The sequence below is a fragment of the Anser brachyrhynchus genome (genome assembly GCF_964034855.1).
Source record: "Anser brachyrhynchus genome assembly, chromosome: 2".
Classification (NCBI taxonomy): Eukaryota; Metazoa; Chordata; class Aves; order Anseriformes; family Anatidae; genus Anser; species Anser brachyrhynchus.
This window is the reverse complement of record NC_137695.1, coordinates 25,335,594-25,351,718: the sequence shown is the minus strand read 5'-3', so window position 1 is coordinate 25,351,718 and position 16,125 is coordinate 25,335,594. Positions and strand designations below refer to the sequence as shown.

Genomic DNA, 16,125 nt, shown 5'->3' with positions numbered 1-16,125 from the left:
CGTGGCTTCAGCTGTAAGTGTGGGTTAAGTCACGTATTTGGCATTGGGAGCAGAAGGGAGATGGCAGCTTGGTCACAGTGATAATGTCTGACTTCAGTGCACGCTTGTAATATACAATATATTTAATGTTAATTAACTAATGCCCAGTTTTGCTTCAGGTGCAAAATTTTGAAACATCACTTTTATAATAAGAAATATTTTTTCAGTTTTTTAGCAAGTCATAGATCATTGCTCTGTTGTATTAACACAGGCACAATGTGACAAGCACTTCAGTTCTCCCATCCTAAAGCAGACCAAAGGGCGACAATCTGTATAGGTATACCAGAGTGAAAATCTATGGGCTGATGGTTAGCAGTACTCTCTCAGTAATGCATCACAGAGGTCTAGGATAAAATACTTTCCGATCCTCAGATAGTAGCTGCCAAAGAAATGGTAAATCAGTTTACTGGTATTTAGGTCACAAGTGCAAGTCAGCCTAATGGAAATGAAGTGTGAAAAATTCCTCCTCCAAATCCCCTAGCAGCTGGTGGAGCTTTTGTGAGACTCCCAGGTATGTGCCTCCCAGTAACGTGGTACAGCAGCTCTGGGTATCGACTGCAGTTAGATAACCAGGGCAGATTTTGTAGCTCTTAAGAGCGCTGTCTCACACTAGCGCCCCAAAATATTTGGTTTTAATAACTTGAATTAGTTGAAATGATTTAGTGAAGAATGGTACTTCAGGAAAAAGGTCGTTTTGGAACTGCTCTGTGCGAAAAGACGACCTCCTCTTCGTAGGTCACCTAACACCAGCTGGTAAGGTTCTGCAGCAATGACAACTGCTGGACTTAGGCAAAGGTACAGCACCATGGAGCTGCTGGAGGAGTGGATGCTGGCATGAGGTACATGAAAGATTATTAAGGTCATACAGCTGTTGAGTGATTTCCTTTACTTTCAGAGAGTGGTAGCTTTTGGAATAAAAAGCAAAATATTTGAACTCTACCCCCACCCCCCATCTGTGTCACATTATACAATTCCAGCATAAGGATACCTAGGATCAGGACCATCCCTACGGTTTCGTGGCATTTTCTATTAGGAAGATATTCGGACCCTTCAGATGAACCATATGAGCTTCAGAGCTTTTCCCCATTTCTGTAATTACTGCCAAGTTTCAGGAAACTAAGTAAGTTATTTCTCAATATATATTGCCTTGACAATATGCAAGCATTGCGTTAAAGCACTGCTTGAAAACGTGCCTGAGCAGAACAACGTGACCTTGTTGAGCTACTACACAGGTACAGCAGGAGCTTTTTGGTGCGTTACGTTTTACTCTGTGCCAGCAGCTGACTCTCAGCCCATTTTCTGAGGCCGATTTCTCCAGGCGTTGAAACCCCGCCGATTTCCTACACGTCTGAAAGCCCCCTTTTAGTTTTGAAGTAAAATATCCCTAATTTTAAAAGCGCATTACACACGGACAGGGGAAAGCAGCACTCCGCCGTCCCCGCGGCGGGCTTCCTCTCCTTCCTACGGCTCCTGGGCCGAAGGGAACCTCGCTTTCCCCGCACCGGCACCGCTCTGCCCCTTCCCAGCTGAGCCTTCCCCCGGGCGGCCCGGCTCCACAGGCCCCGGCCCAGGCCCGGCCGGCACCGCGGGGCTGGGGGCGGCTCCCGGCGGGGCGGGCGCGGGGCCGGGGCCGGGGGCCCGGGGCCCGGGGCGGGCGGAGGGCGGCGGCTCCCGGCCCGGCGGCGGCGAGCGGAGGAGCCCCTCGCCGGAGGATGAGCGGCGGCGGCTCCCCGGCGGCCCCGAGCCCGGCCCTGTCGGGCCGCGGCGCCCGCATCGCCGGGGCCGCCCCGGGGCTGCTGGACGAGGGCTTCGCCCTCTACCTCGCCGACCCCTTCGACCGGGAGCGCAACCCTGAGGTGCGGGGAGCGGCCGCTGCGCCGCGGGCGGGCTCGTCCCCGGCGTCCCTCAACGGCTTCGTCTCTTCCAGGGCGTGCTGAACCTGGGGACCAGCGGGAACGCGCTTTGCTTTGATCTGATAGAGGAGAGAGTAAGTGCTGCTGCTGCTGCCTGCCGAGCTGCCTGCCGGCCCCTCTCGGGCCCTGTCCGGGTAACAGCCGAGCATGGAAGTCACCTGCAGGGCAGGACGCCAGAGTCACCCCAGATTTGTTAATTCCAGTTTATCTGCTGGAAAGCGAGATGTTCTGGCTCACGTGCTAGCAAAGCTAAGCCCTAGTCGCCAGACCACCTTCTGCAGGGAGCTATTTACCTCTTGCTTCTCCTCGCTTGCACGTGGCAGAGCCTTCGCACTAGTGCAGCTGGCGGCACCCCTGCACTGCTGGCGGTGGAGGGCTGTGCATAGACTCAGTGTCCGGTTTGGCTGGCCGATGAGTGGGCAGGGCTGGCAGCTGGAGAGGAGCATTTTCTCAGGAATAAACCAAAATCCATGCCACAATGAGTGTAAGACAGAGCCAGTTTTCAGGAGAGATACCTGCTCTGAGAGCAAGGAAGACACTGCTGATAATACAGCTGCTTTTCTTCTTAACGCTTAGGGTTACTGCCACTGTTTTCTGCTTGTTGAGAAGCTAACCAAAGCCATGTGCATTAAAGGCTGATGTCATAAATACTGAAAGAATTGTCCGGGCTTTGATATACCTTAGACGTGGTTGCATAATCACTGAAATGCAGCTAGTATGCTTCTCCTCAGTGTGGTATTCAAGACTTGATTTAATATATGACAGAACAAACTGATAAATAATGCCTTCATTATTTTTTTCCTTTGTTTTGATGAGGATTTAATGTTGTTTTGCGATATCTTAAAAAAGAGAAATTCAAAGAATGAACATAATTTTACATCACTATTTTTTATATTCTCCATTTCCTTATTGTTATTGAACAATTGGGGGAAAAAAAAAAAAGTATGGTACAGCAGAACAGAAACTCCCAAGAACACCATGTTCTACAGTGTCTCTCTTTCATGTAACTAGCTCACAAGACCTGACATGAATTATCTGGAGCCTGATCTCTTCCAGTATTCTGATGCACAAGGTATTAGAAGGTGAGAAGTTCATTTTCGCGTTTTTGACACTGCTTGTGCTCAGCACTGGTCATGGCTCATGTGCAGTAAGGTGTGGTTTCATTCTTTGGGCAAGCCCAAAGGAGAGGTGTGTTAATTTTAGCTGCGTGCTGACAAGCTTTTTGTTTGCCTGGCTTTTTGTTCTGTTTTCCTCCCCGTCCTTACTGCGCCAAAAAACACTCGGATCTCCAAAGGTCAACGATCTGGTGTCTCACTGGAGTGCAAGAGAGCGTGTATTGACATTTTTTCCAGAGCTAGTGATGGGTTGCTCCTGGAAGGATGTGTTCTAGGCATAGTGAGGGGGAAACTGGAGCTCTGTGGGCTGTAAAGAGTAGAGGTGAGGTATCAGCTCCCTGAGGATCATCAGGAGCTCCACCATGGTCCTTGCTAGGGCTGAAAGCCTGTCTTGATCTAAAGATTCTCGTTTACTCAGGTTCCACTGCTTCTGGTGCCCAAACCCCTGGTCTTTCTCCAAAAACATATTCCACTTAGGCTCAAATATACTTCTTGATTTTCTTGTTTTTTCCAGTGTGCAGAAATAGTAGTTGAGTCACAGTCACTTTACTCAAGGTAGCAGATGGCTCCTGTGTGCTTCTGTCTCATGAAATGTGGCACGCTGGATAGCTGAGGAAGTTATATTATTTGATCTGTAGGAAATACAAAATATTGAAGGCTTTTATAACAGAATGAATTATGCATTTGCTCTTTTTTTTTTTTTGGTAAACTTCATTTTTCCGTGCATATTTTGTGCTTTTTTTCTGAGAAATATGTAATTACATAATTGACTTTAATTTTGTGTTTTAGCTTCAGAGAAGAAATTGCCAAATTTCTAACTGACTATGCCAGAGCTGCAAAAGAACTTAATCCAGCAAACGTAAGACAACTGCTTTGTCTTTGCATCTTATTTTTCTGAAACTGGTAAAGATGAGTTAATCTGAACACAAATGTCTGCAACATACTACAGGAGAGATAAATGCCAGATTTGCAAAAGTCTTGGTAGTGTTAATTTTCCATTTGAAAAAGTGGTCACTGCCTAACAATCAAGCACTTCATATGATAAGTGTAGTATTGTTGCTTTTTCACTCTATTATTTTGAATTTAGGCTAAACAGGTGCAGATATTTTTGCTAAGGAAAGCTTGATGTACTTTTTTTCAGATAACTGTTATGAATGGCTGTTGCGCTGTTTTTGCTATTTTGTCAACAGTATTATGTGACCCCGGTGGTGAGTACAAACCTGATTATTTTTGTTTGAAAGCATTTAAAAGTGAATATTAAGAGTATTGTGACTTAGGACAGCCTGCTTTTATTATACTTGCCTGAATGAAGCAAGGTGTGACATTTGTTTGTCCCTAGCAGGGTGTCTTTGAATTAATGCTTTGGTTATTTCTAGAAGGGTGAAAAATGTTTGAGGTATCAGCAGACTTTCCGGAATACATTGCTTTCTGGAATACAATCTGTATTTTTTTGAGAAAAGCGTTACAGGAAGAGAAGGGGATGAAGAAAATGCAAAGTGTACTTTGAGAAGTTACGAGAAGAGGTGGGAACCATGATGAAGCTGGAGGGAGCAGGCACACAGGGAGGGAGGTGGACTGGGGTGAAATCAGGGACCCCGAGAAAATTTGGGTAACTGGGTAAAGAAAGCACACAGAAGGAATTTGGGAAAGGGGAATGGAGCTGCAGCAAGGGAGGGCTTCCCAGTCAGGAGCAGCGGTGAAGGGAAGCAGAGGTGGGGACGGAAGGCAGGAGCAGAGGCACGGGCTGCAGCCTGCGGGCAGCAAGCAGACAGCAGGAGGACAGAGCCCTGCAGTGGAAAATTATTTCCTCTGTGGTCCGAAGTGAGGAAAGCTGAGTAGGTGTGTGGCACAGCAGGGAACAGGGAACATCCACAAAGACCTGCCAGAAAAGAAGGGTGACCAGGATGAGTAACTCCCGTGCTGTGCCCCCTTATAGCACCCTACTGTTGGACACCAGGAGCCCTTGACGAGATTGGGGAGCAATGTGATGCGGTTCAATGACTTCAGCGTAGGTGGTAAAATCGCATTAATACAGGCAGCACGCTCTGTCCTCTCTGAAACCCTCTTACCTGGGGCCTTTGCAATATTTTCAGGAGAACACCAGGCTGGGGCTACTCACGAACATATAAAATGAGGAGGGGAATGAGCTCTGCAGAGCTGTAGGCTTCCTTGGTGCAAGATGGCACTCTGGCAACCAGGAAGTAGTTCAGGTTTGCAGCAGTTCCCGATGAAAAATTGACAGAACATTAACAAAATACCTAGAGTAAGATCATTATTTGTCTTTATTAATAAAATAAATAAATAAATGCATAAGTAGCACAGCTAGTTGACTAGGTCCATTCCCTTTTACTTATACAACTTACATGACCAAATTTGTATCTGCTATTAAAATTGCTAAGGAAGAAGACTGTGAAACAATTCGGGTTGACTGACAAGTACTAGATTTTCCATTTTGTTTAAATATTATATATATTTTCCGCTTTGTTTAAATATTGCTTTAGGCCACAGTGCTTTGAGATTAAATGCTATGTCAAATTCCTAGACTGTCAATTTAGTCTACTAGAGTGTAACAACATTTCTCATGAGAAATGTTAATTTCATTTTTTAACTTTTTTTAGATGGATATCTTATTCCAGCTCCTTACTATGGTGGTATAAATTCAAAAATGTGGCTATATGGTGAACTACAGCCTGTTCATGTGCCCTTGTTCAGTGAGGTAACGTTTTGGCTATTTGTATACTTTAACAGACATTTCACAAGCAGCAGTCCAAAAAAAAAAAAATGCAAGGGAGTACAAGGGAAAAAACAGGCCCAGTCTATCACTTTTAGAGAGTGTCTGCCTTTTTTTTCAGACTGCAGCATGACAGGCTGGTGTGATCAGATGTGTAGGATTACATTTCTTCTGTATAAGGCAACTCTTATGTGTTGACATGCTGAATTATAATTTGTGAGCTCTAAATCTGTCATTCCTACTAAGAGTAAATTTGTTCAAAGGATTTTTTTCCCCCTTTTCCCCTTATTGAAACATGTATCTCCTGCAGAAGGTGTGTGACACTGGTTCCCCTTTTGAAAGCTTAGTAACCCACGAGGCAAGTCAAAGAGGGGCAGTATGGTTTATAGGCCCAAATGATGCATTCAGAGAAAAAACAAACAAACAAATAAAAACATGAGATTTCAAGTATGCAGGTTCTGTAAGTTGCTGATGGTGTAGTCTTGGGTATGTGCAACATTTAAAAACATAATAGTTGAGCTATATAGAAAAGACTGCTCTTAGTTTAATATTCTGAGCTGTTGTTTGAGCTGATGTTTTCCTCCTTGAACCAGTGCCATCAAAAACTTTTGTTTGTTTAACATTTTTGTTTTATGAAAGCCAGTATCAAGTATATTTTCACTAGGTGGGAGTGTTTCTTCAGTCTTCTTTTTTTTGTTCTTGCCGATTTTTTTTCTCCTGTAGGTGACTGATGAAGAAAGTCACCCTTTCCAGTTAACAGTTGAAAAATTGGAAGCTGCGTTACAGAGAGCTAAAAAGCAGGTAACAATAACAGTGATTTCTGATTTTTCGTATTTTCCTTATTTTGTAAGCAGCGTATATTCTCAGTATCGAACCATTTGTACGTTTTCATCTGTGCAGATTTTCTGTCATGTGACTGGGGTGGGTCCAGCTCTAGCAACAGGAATTGAATTTATTTTTATAATCCGGGCAAAACGCAATAGCAAAATGCAGAGACACTCTTTGCTCTGTTTTATGAAGAACAGATCTTAATATATCTTTCAAGACCACGTCTCCTACTCAGCAGATTTCAGTGGAACTCCAAGTGTTGTAAAGAAGTTATTGTTCTGATCATAAGAAGAGAGAATATGCTACTGTAATGACCCATGCAGTTAATTAAAGAAAGATGTTGAATGTTCTTTTGAAGAAGGCTCTTCTGAGTTCCAGCTAGCAAAGAGGACTGAATACACTGTGCCACAGCATTGCGGGAAACTTGGTGGGGCCAGGGGGGCTGCCGCAGGACTTTTCTGCCACTAGAAAGGCTCCTTGGAAAATGTAGTTTTTCCAAAATTTAGGAAATATCATTAGTTGAAAATTCTTAGCATTTTTAGTCATTTTATTCTGACTGGGATTGCATAAATGAGGGTATTATTCATCATACTGCTTGTCATGTACATTTTTATTTTTTTAACTTTCTGTCTTTGAAACTGCTTTTCTTCTCTACAGAAATAGTTGGGGTTTTTGAGTGGCCACAAAACAGTGTTCACCAATATTTCAAGTTAAAATTTGTCCTGTTCTTAGTGTCTTGATATTCATAATCCACGAACTTCATGGAAAATTATAAATGTGCTTAACTATTGTGCTCTTCCTTGAAAAGATCCTGCGGAGGAAGCACAGGATGAATAGTAACACATTTTATCAAAGATGTGGTGACGGTGGTAGTGATGTTTAAAAAAGAGTAAGTGGGACAGACTTGTTATGTTCTCTTCCAAGATAGAAAATGAGGTTTAACAATAGATAAAGCATACAGGTACAGGTAGGGACACTTATAAAGGTCAATTAGAAATAAGGTCACATATAGAAAAGTGGGCATTTTGGATACACAGGAATGTGTGCGTAGCATTTTTATTTATTTTTTTTAAGATCTCTCCTAGTTAGCTAACTGCTTCATCAGCATGGTGCCTATGTTTAGACACCATCTGTATGTCTATGTCATCTGTCTGTGCCTTTGCCAGCCTGTGTGAGACTGAGCATGCAGATGCCTACCACTCGATCCTCGCCAGGGCGGTGAGCTAGCATCCATACTCTCCTACTGTGGCATGAGCTGTCTGGACGAGGTGCTGAATCGCAAAGCAGGTTCACTCTTTTGAGATCTGCAGATATTTGTCATCCTTCTAGAGCTGAAACTGTCCTCACAAATGTTCTCTCAAACATCTGTTTGGATACACGTAAAGTGACAAACAGCTGGGTGAACTAGACTGGAACAGCACTTGAGAATCTGCCATCCCACAGCAGCTGTTCCCAGGAACACTGATGCCTCACTCAGCATCTTCTGCTTAATACATGTCAGATGTCAAATATGCTAAACAGGCTATCCATGCAAGGAGTACTGGTGGAAAAGTGGTTTGTGCTTAGTATTTTCATCTTACTTTGTTTCCAATGAATTTCTTCCTGTAGCTGGAATCAAAGACAATAAACTGTAAGCTCATTTCTTGTTCGGTTCTTGTTCACAGTAACCATTCATGTTCAGACAAATTGCATGCAGGGGGGAAAACAAGTATCAGTGCTTCCGCCTAATTTAATTTTATCTCCTGGAGTTCTTCTGAAGCTGCTTAATGCAAATAATCTCCTTCGGAGAGACTTAGGATGGACTGAGAATTTGCAGTGTGTCAGGTTTTCTAAAAATCAAATAAGCTGAAACAAAAAATATTAATTTAACTATGAATTTGTTCCGTGTTGATACATTTGAAGTCTTGAAAGTTCCCACTGCAGCCATTACACTATTTGACTGCTTACAATAAAAATATATTTGCCATGTACAGCTTGTGTTAATATACGTTCCAGATACTTTAGCAAATAGGAAATAGATGATTTTCTGAAAATACCAGTAGGGTTAAAAACAATTCTTTATGTTTGTATTTGTAGTCTAATTTTCAATCAAGTGGGACTCTTCTTATTACACAGTAGAATATTTACAATCTCTAAGAATAGTTGAATAAAAAAGTTAACTTCTGTGGAGAGAGAATTTCCATTTCAGAAATTCTACACAGTTGATAAATATAACTTAAAAAGTAGCTGTTTGCCCAAGACCCCCTTTGGTTGCTCTGAACATAGAACATCATGTAATTCAATTCTCAGTCTCTGATTTCTGCAGATTCTGTTACTTGTTTAAAGAAAAAAGCAACATTGAAAAGTTAATTACTTGGCAGGTTATTAGATGCCAAAGTCCAATTCTGTTCAGCTTCCCTAATGTTTATCTATAGTAACTTTGCTCAGTCTTGGTGAATTATTTTGGAAGTGTATCTATAGAACCAGTGTTAATTCCTGCAACATCATAATCTTGCCTGTTGGTATCAATGGGTGTTGCAAATGATCATTGATCTGATTTTCATTTACTAATAAACTATTTAGTATGGTCTCGGGGTTGTATTTGATAAATCACCAAATAAGGTCTGCAGCTGAAAGCTTAGTCTGTATGTTAATTATAACATGTAATTAAATAATTTTCCAACTGAAATAACTTTCCACTGAAGGATTGGAACACACTTACTCACTACATCCTCCCTAGCCTTCGGTTTGGTGTCTCTGGTGTCCCCAGCTACTGGTTTTTCTTTTTTCAGGGCATCTGGGTCAGAGCATTAATCCTGATCAACCCTCACAATCCCTTAGGGGACATTTACCCAGCACAGTTACTGAAGGAATGTCTAGAGTTTGCACACAGGTTTGAACCCCAGTGCTATTTGTTTGGTATTTAATTTTCCATTATGCAATATAGCAGTGATGCAAAATCACCTTTGATGATCTCCTGTTCTTTGTACGCGTTCTGAAGAGGTGGTGTGCAAGGTTCTGAGCGTGGCTTTTGTGTAACTATCCTTTTTGCTTGGCTTTTTTGGGAACACTAGAATAAATTGCTTAGGATGGAGTCCAACTGTTTGCTTCGGAATGAAATACTGTTGTATCTTTTCTCAGCATGACCCATGGATTTCAGGATGCAATCAGCATCACCTCCACTATTTGGGTGTTTAAAAGTGTTCTGCAATTTATTCAGTATTTCTAAACACACGCATGGCTTGTTAGTGTCGAGTATGACAACATGGCTTACCATTTACTGCTGCTTTCACATCAAAAGTGTATTAGAGAGTTATCTTAAGTGGATGAGAAGTCTTATTTTTTAATCTAACATCTGCATTTGGGCTCAAGTCTCACTAAACAAATTTTGCAGGGCAAAGGGATTTTATAATATATTGTTGTGTTCGCTTGAAGCTGTAAATAAGAGTTGGATGAGACCACAATATGCCTGAGAACCTTTGGATTGAACGTGCTGTTGGATTTTGTTTCAGATGTAGGGAATGTCATTGCTGCTGAGAAATATAGAATATGTATAGATAGATGTTGGTAATGAGCAAGTGCTCACAAAGTGTCTTGTGACCGTAAAACCTTGTGACCTCTCTGTAAAATTGGTATGGTGGATATAATAGCAAATAGGCATGCTTATGGTACTACATGGCAGTAGTTAAGTTTATATATATATATATGCAAATAGATTTCCTTTGCATATGTTAACGTGCCTGTGTTTTTCTCTATATAGATACGAATTGCATGTAATAATGGATGAAATATACATGCTGTCTGTTTATGGTGATGTCACCTTTACCAGTGTTCTTAGCTTAGAAAGGTAAGTGTGATTTCTTAGCAGGGGTTAGAAGATATTTCATCCTGAATGGAACCTATGCCATTTTTTTCAAATTTCTGGTTAGCTAGTATAACTATTGTAGTTCTAACTCATATCCAAGTCTCTGTGACTTGATGAGACTAGTTAATCTAGGATCTTCGTCCTAGACTGACAGATGGCAGATCTCCTGCTTCCAGCTAATCTCCGTGGTATGGTAATAGTAATCAAAAAATATCAGAGCCCTTAATTATCTTGCCACTGCTTTTTTGTTGTTGTTGTTGCCTGGCCTGAGTACAAGGTTCTCATTGCAGTGCTCAAGAAGTTGCCTAAGGTTGTGCAAGTCACCCGCTATAATGAGCCTCCTTCCTGACAAGTATGCTGTTGGGTTCTTAGTTTCCTCTGACAGCTTATGAAAAGAGTAAAGATTTCAAGAATATTTAAACCGATTGGTATCCGATCAATGAAACTTCTTTCCCTGAAAGTATGTGATCGTCTTTGTATAACTGCATAAATCTCACACTGAGGGGAAATTTCCAAGTCCATCCAAATACAACCAAGCACAGGGAGCCACTGGGTATTGTCATCCACACAAGATCATGAACCATAAATAAAGCTTTAAAAACTGTTGTTTTTGTGAAAGTTCACCCAGCTTCCTTAGCCTGAAGAAGGGAGTTTCCAGCCTCAGGCCTATTTACACAAAGTTAAACAAAGCACAAAAAATATCTTCTTCAGTAATCCACTAAAGTGTATTTGTTTAGTTGTAAACACATGATCTAAAATGTTCACTTGTAAATACATGATCTAAAATGTTCACGTCTCCTTTCCCTAGCCCGAAGTGCAGCAGAGTTGAGCAAAGAATTCCTCTCCAGCAAGAGCCACTTTGAAATACTTTTTGAATGAATGCTGTATGTTTTTGGTAAAAGAGATGACTGGGAGGTAATTGGGAGCATTTAGAGTAATAGAAAAATGAAGGTTGAAAGAGAAATTGCAAGGAAAAGGGAAATCATCTACACCTTCCCCGTCAAAGCAGGGCTGGATGCCAAGATTTACTGGGGCCTTCTCCAGTCAAATTTTGGGACTGTCCAAAGGTGGAGAATAGAGAGCCACACTGAGCAACCTGTTCCTGTATTAATTTAGCCATTCTCATGGTGAATTTTCTTTCCCGTGTGTTTTTAGAGAACAAAAGAAAACATTTATTTAAGAGAAAAAAAGCTTGAACTGAGATGTTTTTTGGTTTCGCAGGTATTAAGAGACTTGAAGAAATGCTACACACCAATGATGCTGAACCAGTTGCAAACAACGCATCCTCATTAACAAAATACTTAGAGCAAGATCATTATTTGTCATTATTATTAAAATAAATACATAAATGCATAAATAGCACAGCTAGTTGACTAGGTCCATTCCCTTTTACTTATACAATTTCTATGACTACAGTAGGCCTTAGGATCCCAAGTGAACATGATAGTTGTGCTCTTGATAGTAATATGGCCTTTGTCCTCTTCTTCATGGCATTTAAGCTTGGCAAGCTTACACTGTTCATGCTGAGAACATCAAGGTAAATAATCAGCAATAAAGTTTATAGAATCATAAAATAGCGGAGGTTGGAAGGCACTCTGGGCACCGTCCGGTCCAGAACCCCTGCATGGAGCAGGGTCAGCCTCCAGCAGGATGACCAGGACTGTGTCCACTTGGGTTCTGAATATCTCCTAGGACGAAGGCTTCGCAGCCTCCCTGAGCAGCCTTTCCCAGTGTGTGATCACCCTGAGAGTAAACAGGGTTTTTCTTATGTCTACAGAGAGTTTTCTTGTCTCCTTTTCTGCCCGTTGCCTCTTGGCACTGGATACCCTTAGAAGAGCCTGGCTCCATCTTCCCTATGCCCTCTTGTTGGGTATTTACAGAGAGTGGTGTTAGCCCCCCAAACCTTGTCTTCTCCAGGCAGGCTGAAGAGCCCCAGCCTGCGGCCTTTCCTCCTATGGCAGATGCTCCTGCCCCTTTGGCATCCCTGCGGCCCCCTGCTGGAATTATTCCAGTAGGCCCGTATCTCCTTGTACTGGGAAACCCAGAGAACCATTCAGCCCGGAGAAGAGAAGGGTTGGGGGGGGGTGGGGGGGGGGAACTCATAAATGTATAAATACTGCAGAGAGGATGGAGCCAGGCTAGATAAGAAGATAAAAAAGATTTGTCAGAAAACTTGTTCTTCATCAGCAGTGAGGAAAAATCCCACCACATATCTCAGCCACTATAAGGATGCACTAGACCATACCCTTTGACTTCTGAGCTGTGTGCAAGTGATCCTGCTGGTCTACTCAGGCATGTGCGTCTCGTTGCTTTTGAGTAGGTGTGTGTGAGTGCGTACAGTCTAGGAGAGAATTAGTGGGGGGTGGGTAAAACCAATCTCTTCAGAGATTTGTTAAATAGATTCCCCCCCGATGTCACACTGGCCTTTGTTACGCTGTTTTCTGGAAGAGCACAAGACACTGTATTGCTGCTTCTAGTTCCAAACCAGCACTTGATCAGACAGAAATGTTGTTCACTAAATACCAAGGTGACCTTGCCACATCCTCATATCAAGGTCTCCACTTACCTATAGCTCACCTTGGGTCATTGAAAATGGACTAAGCTTGCCTTTACAACCTATAGAGGAAGGACATTGCAATATAAATTCCCGTAATTATCCCATGGCACTTGTCACTAACAAGAGCCTGATATGGATACATTAATTTTTCAACATACCATTTCTGCTTATCTCAGCAAGGGAGTGAACAAGTCACAGCTGGGATCTGCAAACTTTGCGGGTAGGCAAGAAGCAGTTGCTTTTGGTTTTGTTTTGGCCAACATATCTGTGGCATCTATTTGCATTTCCTCCACAGTGTGCGATCGGTTTCATCAGAGTCAGTGATCGTAGAGAAGAGAAGGGCGGAAAACCTCAGGGCTTACCTAGCAGCAATCCCTTACTTAGCAGCTTAGAAACAAAGTCTAGGAACAAAGATCTAAGAAGGCAGCAAGTGTGAAACAGGAGGTGTTGGACTCGGCATCGTGGAAGGCTGCTTGCCTTGCTGCAGACACCGCACTGCCACCCCACCCTTGGCTGTTAGCAAGACATTAATAAAGGTAAGTTTTTCAAGAAGCTTTACTACCTGATATAGTTGCTTACCACCTCTTCTGATGTACTCCTGAATGTGTATTTAATTCTTAAACACGTATGCCACAACTACTGTGTGCAGTCAGACATCACAGCTAGCTCGTACATCCAGTGCAGAAGGGAGAGGTGCACGGAGATCACCCAGGTCTCCAAGCTAAAGGACTTGTCTTTGAGACAGGCTGGCAAAGCTTTCCCTTTGCCCCATTCGCTATGCTGTCTGCAGCTGATTGTCATTTTGAAGTTAATACCCACAAATTGTTTTGTCATATTTTGGAAGGTGTGAAATAGAGGGAAAAAACAGCACAGACAATGCAGTGTGAGAACTGTAAGAATGAAAGGCCTGAGTATCGGAAAAGAACTTGGACGGAGGAAGCCCCTAGGAAGCGAAATAATGAAGACCTCCTGACGTACTACCTACGTCTTCAGTATGCAAAAAAGAGATGTTTACGTGCAAACCAGAACACCAACTATTTCCCTCTGCTTCGTTCTGACTCCATAATTAGAGGTAGGTGGAAAATGCTTATGTATGCAAAGTCTCGCAATTTCAGAAATAAATATTCTATGACTAACAGGACAGGGTAGTTTTGCTTTAATTCTTAGTGGCTTGCAGAAATCTTGGCTTGGAAGATGGAAGATAGAGGTTCCCAAATCCCGCCGACATATTTCAGATCCATTGCCACAAGCTGCCTTAAAGCATGATTTTATCAAAGTGTGATCTTAGTAGAAAGAAAGGGATCATCAACTGTAAAAGACACTACGCAGATTGAAAAGGATTATCGGGGCTTTACCTCCTGAAGACAAAAATATGAATTCCTATTGATGTCACTTAGGGAAAGACTTGTGTTAAGAAAAAAGAAAAAAAAGTGTGTATTTTGAACCTGGGTCAGTTCTCAGAGCCAGCTTAAAACAAGGAACAATGATACTGATACAGAGAGAGGTGATGTTCTTCAGCAAAGATGTGGTCACAAGGACTATGAAGGCAGGTTGTGTGGGGGCAAGGCAGCAGGAACCTCTGCAAGCAGTTGTGCCCCTAAAGAAAACCTGAACAGCTTCCTGAGAAAAGAGGAATACTCCTTCTGTGCTCTCCCTGAATGGAAGAGTTCAGATGATTCTGAAGGAGCCCATGTTGCCATACAGAAGCAAACAGATGCTTAGGTTCACTGCTGTGAGTCAGAGAGAGGGCCAGCGCCCAGCATTGCAAAATTTTGTAGTTTTCATATAAAAACAGACTCTCTGTCCACTGCTGGGTTCCAATTATATTTATTTTTCCATTCAACAGACATGGAAGTACTTCAGGAGTTCATCAAGAAGTATGAACCACGTGGAGCCCGTTTTATCAAAGAAGAAGTTGTTATCATCAGTGAAGACTAAATAAAGTTCGCAAACCAAGATCATCAATGTACCCTTACTGCGATGGAGACTCAAACGAAGTGGATGTGCTTCCAGACGGTGGAGATGACCAATTTTAGTTACTTACATAAATTTGGAGAGACATACTTAAGTAGATAGGAGATGTACTAATTCCATCTGTGTGATAATTGATTAAAACTGTAATTTGGTTGTATAATCTTTCTAATCCAACAACTGTGGAGAGCAGGTAAAACTACAGTACTACAGCTACACATATTTTTGTTCCCACTACTGTAAGACGAGGAAGGACTTTGTTAATCAGTATATACAAAATACCAGTAACCGCAATAAATGCGTCCAGTCTGCATTTCCCTTCTCTTTCCAGCATTTCTTTTGGAGAAGAAAAGCTTGAACCGAGATGTGTTTTGCTTTCTCAGGTATTAAGAGACTTTAAGAAATGCTGCACACCGATGATGCCGAGCCAGTTGCAAACAACACATCCTTTCCTGCCAACACTTCATGCAATCCAAAAAGCATGCACTTCTTCTGGCAACCCTTCAAACACACCACGCGATGATGTCTCCCAGCTAAAAAATACACTTGTTTATTAAAATCATACATGCATTTAATGATTTGATGAAATTAATCACGTTTATGTTTACTAAAGGAGTGTGTGACTTCAGTATCTTCCTCTGTAACCTTGCGTAACAGTCTCGTTTTGCTGTGACTTGGCATTACTAAACTTGCAAGTGGACGTGCTAAAATGGACTTGAAGGAAACTGAGCCTCCTGGGTGTTCTGAAATTCGCCCCTGCTAAGTACAGTCCTCAGTTTTATTCCATTTCAAGTATGCTAATCGTCAGTGAAATCAGTAAGTCTTACATATATATTTGCACATTGTTGGATTATGGAATTTGGAACACACTGGCAAAAATTGGTACGCAGATTACTATATTCTAGGGACTCTATACGTTAATCAGGAGACTGAACATACTGATCAGGTGATATTTAAATTTTGTTAATTTTTTGTTGTAGCTGGCAAAATGTCTTTGTATATTCTTGGGATCATATGCATCTTACGACATCATATACATCTTTCTGTATACGCCTGCTAGTGAGGACTGTTTGAGAAAGCCTTCAGATTTTTGCCTTCCAGGCTCCCCTTCAGATTACATCTGTGTG

At 42.1% G+C, this 16,125-nt stretch overlaps 1 protein-coding gene across 6 annotated transcripts; it reads left to right on the top strand.

Moving 5' to 3' along the window:
* Positions 1-1,675: 1,675 nt before the first annotated feature.
* Positions 1,676-11,354, top strand: LOC308190812 (1-aminocyclopropane-1-carboxylate synthase-like protein 1). 6 transcript variants are annotated; one of them, XM_080582569.1, is made up of 10 exons: positions 1,676-1,895; positions 1,967-2,086; positions 2,964-3,034; positions 3,857-3,926; positions 4,209-4,275; positions 5,686-5,783; positions 6,522-6,599; positions 9,398-9,498; positions 10,366-10,452; positions 11,279-11,354. In XM_080582569.1, the coding sequence occupies exons 1-10, from the start codon at positions 1,752-1,754 to the stop codon at positions 11,331-11,333; spliced, it is 891 nt and encodes a 296-aa protein (XP_080438695.1). In that variant the 5' UTR covers positions 1,676-1,751; the 3' UTR covers positions 11,334-11,354. The 6 variants fall into 6 exon arrangements, with proteins under 6 accessions (XP_080438695.1, XP_080438696.1, XP_080438697.1 ...); XM_080582570.1 differs by having other exon boundaries at positions 1,680-1,895; positions 1,967-2,026; XM_080582571.1 differs by lacking the exons at positions 9,398-9,498; positions 10,366-10,452; positions 11,279-11,354 and adding an exon at positions 6,699-9,349 and having other exon boundaries at positions 1,680-1,895.
* Positions 11,355-16,125: the final 4,771 nt, after the last annotated feature.